This window comes from Pogoniulus pusillus, chromosome 5 (assembly GCF_015220805.1).
Source record: "Pogoniulus pusillus isolate bPogPus1 chromosome 5, bPogPus1.pri, whole genome shotgun sequence".
Taxonomy (NCBI): Eukaryota; Metazoa; Chordata; class Aves; order Piciformes; family Lybiidae; genus Pogoniulus; species Pogoniulus pusillus.
Window position 1 is genome coordinate 31,307,603 of NC_087268.1, and position 14,170 is coordinate 31,321,772.

At 42.4% G+C, this 14,170-nt stretch overlaps 1 protein-coding gene across 3 annotated transcripts in view; it reads right to left on the reverse strand.

Moving 5' to 3' along the window:
* CUL4A (cullin 4A) overlaps positions 1-14,141 on the reverse strand; it is a 34,145-nt gene extending 20,004 nt beyond the window's left edge. For 2 of the 3 annotated variants that reach the window (XM_064143699.1, XM_064143701.1), the window contains exons 1-8: positions 12,987-13,437; positions 12,171-12,286; positions 8,140-8,244; positions 5,367-5,435; positions 4,225-4,298; positions 2,592-2,754; positions 1,577-1,666; positions 37-119 (exon numbers count right to left, since the gene is read on the reverse strand). In XM_064143699.1, the coding sequence (XP_063999769.1) occupies positions 37-119; positions 1,577-1,666; positions 2,592-2,754; positions 4,225-4,298; positions 5,367-5,435; positions 8,140-8,244; positions 12,171-12,286; positions 12,987-13,158 (872 nt within the window). In that variant the 5' untranslated portion in view covers positions 13,159-13,437. Of the gene's footprint in view, positions 1-36; positions 120-1,576; positions 1,667-2,591; positions 2,755-4,224; positions 4,299-5,366; positions 5,436-8,139; positions 8,245-12,170; positions 12,287-12,986; positions 13,438-13,595 lie in introns of those variants that run through there. The other variant, XM_064143700.1, reaches the window with a different exon arrangement.
* Positions 14,142-14,170: the final 29 nt, after the last annotated feature.

Consider the following 14,170-nt stretch of genomic DNA (forward strand, 5'->3'; position numbering starts at 1 on the left):
TGAAGGATGCTTGATTTATGTTGCATTTCTACTCACTGTGTGCTATGGTCTAAATATGTTATTACTCTGTCTCCTTCTTCTTCCAAGCGTTTACTAACATGGTGAAGATATTCTGGGACCTAGCGAGACAAGAGAATATCAAGTTCAGCTGCAATAGTACAAATCATAGAATCCCAAGATGGTTTAGGTTGGAAGGGACCTCAAAGATCATTTAGTTCCAAGCCCTCGCCATAGGCAAGGACACCTCCCACTGAAACAGGTTGCTCAAAGCCTCATCCAACCTAGCCTTGAACGCTTCCAAGGCACATCATCTTGTTCCATGACAATTACTTCAAACCACAAATTTAAAGAGAACATGAATTAGAAAGGACTATCCCAACAGAATGTTGTTATATCCCACATAGTTTCTATTTTTAGTAAATCAATGTTGCTGTGTATTAAATGTACTGTAACCACATCTGACAGAAAGAAAAACTGGAATTTGAGAATATTTCAGAGAAGTCATTTTTTCCTCAAAACTATTCTGAGCTAAGCTAACTCTTAAAGTACCATGGAACAGATCTTCAGTGTGGGTGTGAGTTATATAGCTCTATTATTTAAAAGGTAGTTTCTCCAGTATAGTGTCTGTCCCTAGGGAAAGTTAACACATTCAGCATGTATTAAGACACAGGTATGAAATTACAACTCAGGCTGCAAATGACCAAAACAGTTATGCATCTGTGCATGTCTGTACATGTATGCACACAGACATCCATGTATGTGTATGCATTACATGCACATGCATTCAAGTACATGCACATCTGTACCGTGTAAGATAGGGGCCTTACTACTTTTGTGTTTTCCACAGCTTTCTACTAGGTGTCTATAGCTCTGTGGACTCAAAATCTGCATCAATGCATTTTGCCTCAGGCCACAGTGAAAAACCAAGGAATGAAGCAAATGGATTAGACACAAGGACTAATTTCTGTGCCATGTGAACAGGGGTTGCCAAACTGGAGTGACTCAGTATCAAAATGGAAGTAGGAAAAGTAGTCTTCTGCATTTTGGACCACCAACACACAAATGCCTCTCTACATATCTCTGAAAACATAACCCAGAGACCTGTAGCATGCCTGCTGCAGAGCATAATTTTACCTTGAGACATCTTTGTTTTCTGTCATCTTAAGTTTATTTAACCAATAAAGAAATGAAACAGCAAAAGAAACACAACAAAATAGTAGAAAAGTAAACAGTTTACTTAGGTACTAAGCAGCCAGTGTAGTATTTTACAGCTCTTGGGCAAAACCAATATGGACAGTACACCTTTAAACTTTATGTGGAAATGAGTTTCTGGCAGTATGACTTTAGCTACACAAAATGTCACTGGGTTTCTAAATTATATATTCTAAGTACCAAGGCAATTTGGACTCTGCTTTTCACTTTGACACACTACCATGGTCCACATCAAAATATGTGAATGTTTGCATGTGTGCCTGACTACCAGTAAACTTTACTGGACTTTAATGTATCACAACACTACCAAAAGTTCTCATATAATCCGAGGGCAGATAAAACTAACATAAAAGCATGCACCTACCTCTCTTTCTTGCATTAATCTTTGGCCTTCTGCAGCATATAAGCAATTTGTCTCTTCCAGAAACCTCTGTTCAAATGATTCCTTGTAAACCTACTCAAGAAATTAATTTAGTTACTTACATTAAGCTCCCAGTAAGGGCAAGTAAAATCTTCAGAAGTGTCAGAGTAACATTATGTTAACACAAAAGTTCTCTGCCCACTGGTTTTAGAAAGACTGAGATCAGAGCTAACTCCCCAGTGCAGAAATAACATGCTTTGGGCATCAGTACCCAAACTGCCCAAACTGAAAGACTTCTGTTTAAGCTGCACAACCCAGCACCAGTACCCAATACCACAGTACAGCAATGACATCCAATTCACTTGAGGTCAAGTCCCACCAATACGTCTCTGGCAAAGAACCCAAGACAGCTTCTAGGTTTAACTGCACATCACACACGGCTACACTGTCAACCAGAGGACAACCTATGCCAAAGTCAGAAGAGCATTTTTCAGTCTATTTCGTTACTTAGTATCTATGCTAATGGAAAGTTCGAGTAAATTATAGATTTGAGCTCATCTTGTTTAACCTTTGTCTAAACTTTGCGTTGCTTTCTATCCTGGGCACTTCTGCTAAGAAGTTGCCAATACAGTGATGTTTTTGTGATACTCAGGATCTGGATTCCAAAAGGTGATGCCTATTTACAGTGGCAGAGGTGGTATTTTTTTTTTACTCCAATTTAATTTGCACTAGGCTTAGAAAGTGACTAACACAAACAAAACACTGCACATCCTAAAATATTTGCAAATCTATTACTTAGGAGTCTGCAAGCCACAAGCTCTGATAAGGAAAACAGCCAAAGGAATTCTCATTTAAAAACATTATTGCAGGTAAAGAATAGTTGATCTTACCAATCTAACAGCTGAATTCTGAACCACATTTTCTAGAAGAATAAAATTACTTCTGTACCATACATAAATGAGAAAAGTCCAAACTGTTTCTGAACACAGCCTTTACCAGCAAGGTTTGCTGTACTCACCTGCAGATCAGACAGCATGCTCAACAAACTCCGCAGAAGACTTCGGTCCACAGCTTCACCGTTTCGCTCTCGTTCAATCAGCAGGAGGATTCCATCAATAGTCTTGTTTTGCACTTGCTTGTCACTAATGATGTGATTTCTAAATAACTCTAGCCCCATATCCCTGTGTGAATATTGAATGTTAATAAATTACTGTTGATTCTTTCAAATACATCTCCACTTTGGTTTGAGAAAAATCAGAACATATAAAATGCATGGTGTGTATGTTGATACCTGTTATATAAGAAGAGAATTTAGGAACAGTGTGTAAATTCTTTTTGACACTGCCCACTAAGAAAACTTTATTACAAAGCCTACCATAAAATAGCAGGCCACGTGCTACCAGGTGCACACACCTCAGCTGACAATTCTGACCAACCTGGTCACTATGCTTCATGTAACAGAACACAACACTATTTACTGAAAAAAAATTACTATCATAAAAATAATTGAAAAGCTGGACATACACATTAACATAAGATCCCCTGGATCAGTCAATCTCTGTGTAACTTGTTTGTTCACAAGCATGAATTCTCTGTATGTTTAGGATCAGCTGTATCAGATTGTTTCATTCTAAGAGGGTGAGGAATGGTGCTTCTCTGCTACGTCACAGCCAATTACAAAACATTGTCTTGGCCAAGGAAAACAAAAGCATCTTAGATAAAACTTGTTACCTTCAACTTCTTCCTATGCATCAGGATTTCAATCGAGGGAATTTTCCCAGTGTAAGGAAAATAAAACGCAAAGTATGAAGAAACCTCTTCAACGTTTATTAAAATAAAGCCTAACACAACAAGTTGGAAGAAAACTACTGCAAATGTTGGGAAGAAAGACATCCATAGGACAATCCAGGGCTGAGAGAAGGATGCCAGGTTCTTCAGACAGCCTGAGGAACTCCTCAGAGCACAGAAGCCAGACAGGGGGAAAAAAAAAGCTGTGCTCTTACTTCAGTATTCCACCTACCCATTTTTCTGCTTTAGATGGAGTAATGATCCCATGAATTTTCAACAAAGCCTGGGTTGGTTTGTTTGAGCAATGACACAAAATTCCCCTCAGGAGAGATGCTTAAGAAGAGAATGCTCAAAGATGTGACTGAAAGTTACAGCAGCAGCACCTCAACACTTGGAAGCACAGGTCTTTACTCTCAAGAGGCCACTGCTGGAAAGACACTGCACCTTTATCAGTGTCCAACTTACTCCAAAGCGGTGAATTCTGTGAAAATGAGGAGCACCTGAAATAAAGTCAGGCCAGCACCAAGATGCAGAAGTAGCATCCTAAGAAAGTTCCTCACACATTCAGCCTCAACCAGGCCGTAAACAACTACAGCAACATGCATGCCTTGACTTTTAAGCATATGTTCGCAGACCTTTTTCTTCATTTACTCTCACTTGACAATTCATACTCCTGGGAAAGGAGGAAATAACATGTGCACATGCTGGCACACCTATTGCCATAAATTAACACAACATTTTCAAGTCCTATTGCATGGATTAAAAAAAATTATTCCACATGAAAAAAACTCAATTTCCACCTTTGCAAATACAATAGCATGCACAACTCCAAAGACTTCAGGAATACTTAGATGGATACCTACCATATAGAAGGAAGCATTGAATTCTGAAGCACATATGTACGATCCAAAAATAAGAAAATGCTTCTGATCATGATCTGAAAATGCATAAAGAAAATGTTTTTCTCTTTGCCGTTGCATGGTATTTTAAATTACATATCAACTTCTGAGAAACTACACCACAGAGACATGCATCTTAATTACTGACATCTACTTCCAACTTTTGCAGTGACTTGTAAAGCCACTGGTATAGAATTCATTGGTGTTAATCCTATTAGTAAGCTGTATCACCAAGTACATCCAATATATTTTGCAAATTCCTAACTATCAACTAAATAGCTTTAGTGGCCTCTTGTGAGTTTTACTGCCACTGAGATACATAACCCATTCAAGCAATACAATCATGACATTCAGTAAACACCCTGAAAGAGCATGCTGACATGGGTTTCACCTCTTTAAAAAGAACTCAAAGCAGAGACAGTAATAAGCTGTGCAATGGACTTTTTGTAATGGAAGTTAGTGCCAAAAGTAACGAGGAAAATAGAGACACATTAATTCTAACAAGGGAAAGTTTGTATACAATTTCTTTTTTAAATTGAAAAAGTGGGGGTTTAGCTTATTACTCTCCCACATTCCAAATCCATTTTAAACTCTTCTACTAAAAAGACTACCTAATTTTTAGTTTAGCAATAGCATAACTCAAGTTGTCAGTAACCAACTCACCCCCAGGCCATATACAGGAATTTCTATACTCAGCTGTCCACCTACTAATCCCCTAAAAGATTTCACTGCTTCTGAAGCAGTTCTCAAGTTGACATAGTTTCTGACAGGGAGCATTAAAGCAACACAGCAGCAAGGCTGGGTTTGAATTTTTATTTCTTAAAAAACCAGAAGTGCTAACTCAGGACATGGGCAACCACATGCTACAGGTTGTTGCTTTGAGGAGCTAAAAACAAAGAAAGAATGCATGCTCAAAAGTAATTGAAGTGAACAAAGTCCACAGCAAAAGCCTTTTTACATAAAAACCACAGGTCCAGTTTAATTAAATTCTCAGGACAATAAACTTCAATTCTGTTTTCATCAGTGCTGAATTTTGGAATAGTTTTCCCAGATTTCACATCCCAACTGTATTTCACATCCCAACTGTAAACAAGCATTCAACTTACCATTTGTCTGCAATGATCTTGCCAACATTTATTTATCTTCTTTAAAAATAAAAGGCTATCCAGGGAATCTGTACAGCACCTATTAAGGAAAAACTAGCTTGGTGGTGTATTTTGAGGCCAGATTCTGGAGATGATCTTTGTCACCCATTAAGCAAAGCTGCTCCATGGATATTCTGATGTCACTGTGACTGCCCAGGGATAAATCGTTAACTGCACAGCTTGGGCAGAGCAGAGGGGCTGGCATTTCTCCAAAAGGCCTCCCTCTGTTTTCAAGGAATAACCCTCACTGCTCTTCAGTAATACCATCTAGTGGCCACACTATATAACTTTGAAATAGATTTAGACCAGAAATCCTAGCAATGTCAAAAAATAACCTTCTCACCAATGGAGGTGAGAGGGATACAAAGGTCTATTTTGGATAATGAGTTCACACTGTGCACAACAGGCATGACCCTAATCTCTTAAAAGCAGTTACGATTCTAAATAATCCTCAACAAATCCAAACACCACTCTTTTCATACACATCTCCAGGTTTCCCTAAGCAAACCATAGTGTTTTCTTCATTACACAACAGATCCAACTGTTAGCTATCAATAACAAAGCTTTACAGAGGGATCTGGACAGGTTAGACCAATGGGCCAAGGCTAACTGTATGAAGTTCAACAAGGCCAAATACCAGGTCCTGCACTTGGGTGCTAACCACCCCACAGCAAGTTACACATTTTGAGATGTGTGGTTGGAGGGACCTGGGAGTATTGACTGATAGTCAACTGAATGTAAGTCAGCAGTGTGCCCAAGAAAGCCAATGGTATCCTGGCTTGTATTAGAAGGATGGCCAGCAGGAACAGGGATGTGATCATCCCTCTCTACTCAGTACTGGTGAAGCCACACCTTGAGTAATGTGTTCAGTTCAGAAAGAATATTGAGGTGCTGGAGTGTGTCCAGAGAAGTGCAATGCAGCTTGTGAAGGGCCTAGAGCACGTGACCTATAAGCAGCATCTGAGGTTGTTCAGTCTAGAGGAGGCTGAGGGGAGACCTCATTGCTCTCTACAAATACCTGAAGGGAAGTTGGAGTGAGGAGGGGGCCAGCCTCTTCTCCTTGATGACAAGCAACCAGACTAGAAGAAATAGTTACAAGCTGTGCCAAGAGAAGATTAAGCTGGATATTGGGAAGTATTTGTTCACTGAAAGAGTTATCAAACACTGGAATGGTCTGGTCATAGCAGAGGTGGAGTCACCAACCCTGTGCATGTTAAAGCAGTGTATGCACCTGGTGTTTAGGGACATGGATTAGTGCTCATCCTTAAGTGCTAGGTCAAAGGCCAGCCTGGATGATCCTCAGGGTCTTTTCCAACCAGAAATACTCTGTCCTTCTGTGAGAAGGCAAAGTTTTAAACAACTGGTTTTAAAGCATCTCTTCAGAAGATCATCTTAAGTCTGAAAAGGCAGGGAATCCAAAATGGTTGACTGTACACTCCTTCAAAGCAGACTGCAATACTCAGTTTTCAGAGATCAGTGATGTTTAAGAAACTACTGTACTGTTTAATTTCTTAGTAAAATGTGATTTTAAATGCATCAAAATAAATGTAATGAAAAAAAATCAGCTGCCATATAAGAGGTGAATTCACAGTGTTGATCTATATACCTGTTTTTTATAGAAGTCAGACTCCTTAACCAGGTCTCAAAAATAAACCCCAAACCATGCTGGAATAGAGCTAGTTAACAGAGGGGAAAAAATATTTCTTATGAACGTAGGCACCTACAAGAGAAATGCAGTGAACTGAGAAACTCAGAGTCACAATCCAGCACACTTAAGGCACTCACCTGAAAAGAAGGCTCTTTATGTGCCTCAGTCCCTTACTTTTTTCTACTTTAACTAATGTTTTCTGCTAATAAAATGCATGCAGAAACTTGGGAAACACTGCTAGCATGCAAACTACTGTAGTATCTGTTCAGCACAGCACTTTCCAGCATCTGCTCGCTAAGGCACTCTCCAGAAATGCATGGACAGCCAAGTGGGCATAGACTTTATTTATCCTTCTACCTGAACAAGCTCAGCCCCCTGGCTATAATACAAAACACATCTACCACATAAAGCACAGTCTCAGCATGCAAGGCAAGGTAGGATTCAGAAAATAGAGCTGCCTGCACCCAGATGGCCAGAGAAGCTCTACAGGCACTTCTGTGACCAGTTCATCTAGGATGAAAGTTCATCAGCACAACTTCAGAAAACAATGGGGAAATTTACTGCAAAACTTCAGGTTTCTGTGCATTGCAAGACAGCCACATCATCTCCTGGACTTAGAACTCTCCCAGGGCCTCTGTGGCATGTTGCTGGTGACCAGTAGTTGTTACTGGTCAATCAAGCATACTCCACACTTGAGAATTCTTTTACAAAAGACACTATTGTTGAAAACTACTGCAGTAATTTTTTTTTCTTTAAACTACTGCTGCTGTAATCATCTCCACTACTCACCTGTCATAAAAATGCAGGTCTGCTGTCAAATCTCATAGCTTTATGCACGTTTACACATTAGGTGTAAAATTTGCCTTCCTATTAAAATAGTAAGTAAACTGTAATTAGCATGCTACTTAGCACTACACAAGAGTTATTCACCCAGACGGCTAAAGTTGCTTATGTCCAATTTGAAAATATGCAAGCAAAGAATCTCTTTAACACATTGGCAATTCCTGGGATAGTTTTTACAAAACGTTGTTTTAAAAGGTAGTTAAACTAACCATTCAAACCATTTCTGCACATGAGAAAAGGATATTCTCTAAATTGAAGGATTTGTGCTTTCACGTGATCTTCACAAACTTGTCGCAGCTGTTTGTACAGTGTAGGAGAGACTTTGTAAGAACAGAGATTTTCAACAGCCTAAAAATGAAACAAAAATTATGAATAAGGCCTACGTAACCAAGGCCAATGACAAAGAGAAAAATTAAGGCTTCATGAGTCCCTTCTGATTTTGGTCTCTTTGTATACTGTTATTTTTTGCATACAAACAAGGTCCACCATCACCATCTAGGTCATATTTCAGGTGTACTACAGTTTCAGATCCGCCCCAAATACAGCTCAGCAGCTGAATTCTTCCTCTAGATTCATTTTGTGCATCCCCCAGCACACAAAGATACAGAGTATTTTAGGAGGGGATGCCATCATTGCACATACTTTCACTTCTTAATAACTTTAAGGTAGACACTTCAAACACTCTAAATGGTAAATGGATACAGCAGCCTTCCTGTTATCTTATTAACTTAATTCTTTCTAAATATTTCATTCTGAGGTAAACTGAAGGGAAAACAATATTTTAAAAGATAAACTTTTTAAAAAATCCAATTTAACCATTAAAGACTTTGATTTAGTGAGATCTCATAGGATTTAGTTGAGTATTTATCCTTACCCAAGAACTATTCTGCCCAAAACTAAACATTCTTGCAGTCAATAATGTAAGTTGATTGTTATGCAGCTGATCCAGACTACACTGATAGCTCTTGCCATCTCTAGAATACTGTCACTGTTCAACTGTTCAGTAACTATGTTGTCTTACATTCACATTTTTTGCCTCCCAAAATGTAGCCTACCATTGTCTATACTTAGACTTTGTTCCAAGCACACTTTGAGTGAGTGCTACATTTCAATAAATTACTTTATTAATAGACTTTAGCATCTGAAATTAAACACAATGAAGACAGCCAAATGTTCTGTGAGAACTATAAAGTTTGCAGTAAGTATTTTGGCACATTCAGTGCTTCAGACAAAATTATCCAAAGGAGTTGGATGTGATTTTCAGAAACAAAAATCCAGGTGTCTCTTCCTGTAACTTTGTCTCTCAACTGCCTCTATGCTGAGGTGATACTGCAGAGAACACTACCTAAGATTTAAAGTATTATTTCACCTATGTAATTAAAACTGACCCAGGAATATTTTCTTTCGATCCACAGTATTTATAGCATCACATTTGGTTTTCTGATAGTACCAATGAACTCTGACAAAGTTTCAGTGTTTTCCCAGGCCTAGGCTTTACTTGGTTTCCCCAAAATTTTAGCTTTTTCTTTGTAATATGAAATGCTATGGTGCCTAATACCAGCATGTGCCAGTTTGTCAAATCATTAGTAAATGTTTCTCACTGTTTCAGCTTAAGATCATCCAAACATATGGGGTAGTAAGTGCATAGGCTGAGACAGAGGTCAAAGAAGCATGGCTGCTTCTTTGATCAACAGTGCTGACTTAACGTCTATCTCAAACTGTAGCTGTATTCTTTCAGTGCTACCTCCACTAGTTGTTTCTCATTTTTAAAACACACTTAGTATGCAAATTACTGTATTATTCTTGTATGATTTCCTCCTTAGGTTCAAAAACACAAAGTGAATTTCCTTCTCAGAGATCTCCCATGGGGTAATTCTAAACTACCTTGCTGTAATTTAAGCGCACATCAACTAGGTTTTCTTCAGTTTTGACACAACATTCAGCAAGCAAACAAATAAAATTAAAATATCAAACAGTCTATGTTATATTTTTCATTTGGCCTTAAGCCAGATAAGTAAAGTGACATATTTAACAAATTATATCTGTTCAACCATTTTGGCAGATAGTTAATTTTGTTTCTTAAGTCATAGCCCTCCCTATCTATCCATTAATCTAAGCAAGAGTCTGGTCAGGGCTCTCCTAATTTTTTTGCCTTCACTACTACACTGTTCTACTCTATGTCCTCCAGAAGGGCAGTGCTGCCTCATTACAGATTATGTAGGACCTTGCTGCAGAGGGAATTTTCTTTTTCCATTATTTTTATCTCTCACTCAGTTGCCTCACTTGGCAAATTTTTGCAATGCCCCACTTCATCCCATCAAGCACAAGCTACTTCTATCAAACTCTGTGCAATCTACCTCCAATCCCAGACATCATTTCTATTTTAGTCACAAAAAATTGGCTGCTACCCTTCCATTGCTCACTGACTGTGTCTCTGCCAAGCACCTTCATTCCCGAGCCCAGACTGCCTTTAATGCCTGGAAAGGAGTATCCTTAGGGCGTCCCACAAAACCTTGTCATTGTTCTTTCATTCTGCCTCAGCCACTGTGCCAAATTAATTAAATAAATAAATCAGAAAGTTCAAAGGCAAGCTGGTACACCAGCCTTCTCACCACACTAAAGTCTAGCAGGCCTCTCACTTCCTCCCATAATGTCAGATAAAGACAAAGCAAGCCCTGATACTAGGAAATGGTGCACACACAGAAGTTTTCCCTTGTGGATGACTTGGTACTCACCAACAGGCAGTTAAACCCATCTGTAAGTAAAGATCAGGTTTCCAACGGATGCTGAACTTCATCTTTTATTCCTCTGGCAGGAGAGCAAGTACCTATGTATGCACAGGCACACTAACCACCCCCACTCACTGCAGAAATCTTGCTGATTTGCACTGCTGCCTTGCAGATTATTGGTCTGCCCTTGTGCAGCTTTTACAAATAAGCAGGCCAACTGAAAAAGCAAGGAGTACAGCTCTCCCTTCATAGCTTATCTGAAATCTCTCTCCTCCTCTTCTGCCAAAACTCGAGTCTGTACCCTGGTGATTTCAGAGCCATATTACCACAATCCCATTTCTGAGCTTCTGAAAACAAGTTAGGTAATGCTCCAAGCATCTGTGTGTTTGTTGGGGTTTTTTTTAGCTAGGTATAAAAAAAGGCAGGATTTTTCAAATGTTGAGTTTAAAACTATAGAACGTTTTATGCAATTCAAACTCGAGTACTGAGATGAATATATCACAGTTATCTATTTAAAGAAATCATACTAAATTAATATGCATTTACATAATCAGCCATCATAGATCCATGTATTACATATGCTAATCACAGAGACAAGTACAGTCAGCTCTCCAATCCATCCTAATTTTCTTAAGCATGGACCAAGTATTGACTGCTGCCTTCCTCCTCCCTCAGCCTGCACATTGCAGACAACAAACATAACTGAACAATTCTAGGTGAGCATAATAATGTGTTACAGGATGATTTGGCAACGATCTGCAGATCAAGCATCTGCACCCACAGAAAGCTCATAACTAACTTAAGCTGTGTAGCACAACAGTCCATGACCACTGTAAAAAAATTACTACTTCAGTTAATTACCTCAGTTAAATACAGTGAAGTAATACAGAACAAAACCATATATAAATGGAGAAGGTAGAAAGAAATGGCTCATGAGTAATTTCTTTTACCCTTCACAGCCCCAGCTCCAGTAGTCCAGTCGTTCCAGAAATACTTTCCATCATTTTAATTAAGATCCTGGTTGTTATGAAAATGTAACAGTAATCAGAAACACAGGTACAGGGACAGTTTGTCATCTGCCCAGTCAAGATACTTCTTTAATTCCCTGAAGGGTACTGATGCTGAAGCCTAACTTACTACCTAACAAATATTTCAACGCTACTATTCAGAAGAGACCACAGCATGTACAAAAGAGAAATAATTAATCATAAAATATATATCTGCTTAACTCAGACCTATATTTCGTTTTCAGTACATTCAGTAGGCACTATAGTGAAGAGACAAAGCCTTAAATCTCAGCCCTGCCCAGGCACAGCTTTCCATGTCTCCAAACATAAACTGCTTTTTCATGGGCCCAGATCCTGCTATCTCTCACAGAGCTGCTATATAAAACTGTAAACTGACTAGAAATGGAGCATTGAGAGAACAGCTCAGAAAATACAATGAGCTTTTAGCAAACTAAAACGCTATATGTGCAGCTCTGTGAAAGTACCAAACCAGACGAATTTCATTCTTGTAAACTGGTAAAACCCCTACGTGCCTCACCTGGTAGAGCTCTTCGAGGTTGTATTTAATGGAAATGCTACTCTGTATGGCTCCCACCGCTTCATGAAGTTTTTGCCAGGTGTCCTGAGTGTAATTATCTGGTAATTTGGGCCTTTCTGTGAAGGAAGACAGGTAGTTGAAAACTATCCGCCCAATGGCAGTCTCTACCAATCCTCTTCACCCTGCTGCATTAAGTTTTGCCAAGCCATGCTGCGTGTCGCCGTTGAGGTCTGGCAAAAGGAGAGACGAAACCTTTGCACGGGGCATTTGACCCCGCAGCCAGCCTGCTCCGTACACGCCGGGGAATCCAGGGCCGGAGCGCGGACAGCGCCGGCACCTCAAGCCCGACGGTTTCAGGGCCGCTCCGGCCGCAGGTTCGTTTGAGTGTTTACGCCCGTGTTACTTTTAGCAAGGTAACCCTCGCCTTGCTTTAATTAGTTTTGACACTAAGGTGGCTTTCTGCCTGCTTCCTGCAGGGCGCAAGTCGTCGCTGCGCTGCTCCTCACGCTGCGCTGCTCCTCACGCTGCGCCCACGCACGGAGCCCCACGCGTGTCCCCATAAGCCCTTAAACCGGGATAGTGATGGTAACGGGGAGGTTATCAGGACGGCAGCAGCCTCCGCTCGCCCAGATAAGGCGACAAGGCGGGTGACAGCAGTGGGGCCCCCCTGCCGCGGGCCCAGCCCCGCTGCTGCCAGCCCTACTGCCGCGAAGAAGGGGCGGAGAGCAGCCAGGCCCGCGGTAAACAAAGGACGGGACGAGGCCAGGCAGTGGACAGAGAGCATCTGCCGAGACCGAGGGCCTGGCCCGCACCCACCTCTGAAGTTCTTGATCACGAGTTTCTTGGAGGCGGCGGTCGCGCCTCCCCCTCCTCCGCCTCCTCCTCCCCCGGCGCGAGTGGCGGCGGCCAGCGAGGCAGGCTTGGTTAGCCCGTTGGTGTGCCCCACCAAGGCCGACAAGTGCGGCTTCTTCTGGGGCTCGTCCGCCATCTCCGCCCCGGCTGCCGCGTCCGGCCGGGGCAAGGCGCTGAGCTGGGCTGAGCCGGGGCCAGCTGGTCTCCGCCTCCGCTCCCCTCCTCCTCCACCGCCTCCCTCCCTCAGCGTGCCGGCCTCCCCGGCCCTGCCCGCGGGTAAGCTGCCAAGTACCGCTGGCCCACTACACACCGGCAGCTACCCTCCTCTACCGCCGCTGGGGCGCGTCGGCGGCCGACTTGCCGTCTGCACCGCCCAGCCCGGGTGCAGGTCTACGTCTGAGCCGCCCCCGGCACCCAGGCACGCAGGCAACACCAAGCCCGCTCACAAGATGGCTCCCGTTCCCACTGGCAGCCGGGGCAGTCCCCAACGGGGTCGAGCGGCCGCCCACGGGGGCTCGTCGCCTCGCAGCCCTTTAGTTCCACCCGGCTTCGCCTGGCTCTGTTTGTTGGTACCTGGCGAAAAAAGGCACCGTGCCAAGGGGCAGCTGGAGAAGCCGACGTTTCCCAGCATGACCTCGCTTTCTCACCCCGAAGTCATCAGCCCCGAGAGGACCCGCGTCCCTGTCACCGGCAACCTCTGACTCAAAGAAAACATGCCAGAGCCTCACACTTGTCTGAGCTCTTATTTTGCAAGCCTCACGTTACTGCACCGGCTTCAAGAGCTAAATGCCTGAACTTCTTGTACCGAAGTTCACGTGGGCACCCCACCACCTCTTGGGCACAGAGGCCATCGGCCGGCCGGGAAGCAACGAGGAAGGCTAGCCGAACGGCCGAGCTCGGGCACTCTGTGGGGTGACACGGGACTCCTGTAACGGGGGACTTGTGCGTAAGCGCAGAGCCCCGGGCTCAGAGAGTTTACGGCCCCCCTCCTTTAAGAAGTGAAGCAACAAACGTGAGCAGGAGCAGGTATTCCGCCCCGCGATAGCGATGCCACCTCCAGCGCAAGCAGACCCCGACAAACCCCCGACCGCGAACGTGCAGCGCACCCCGGCGCACGCGGGTTATCGTGACGCACGGCCTCGGGCCTG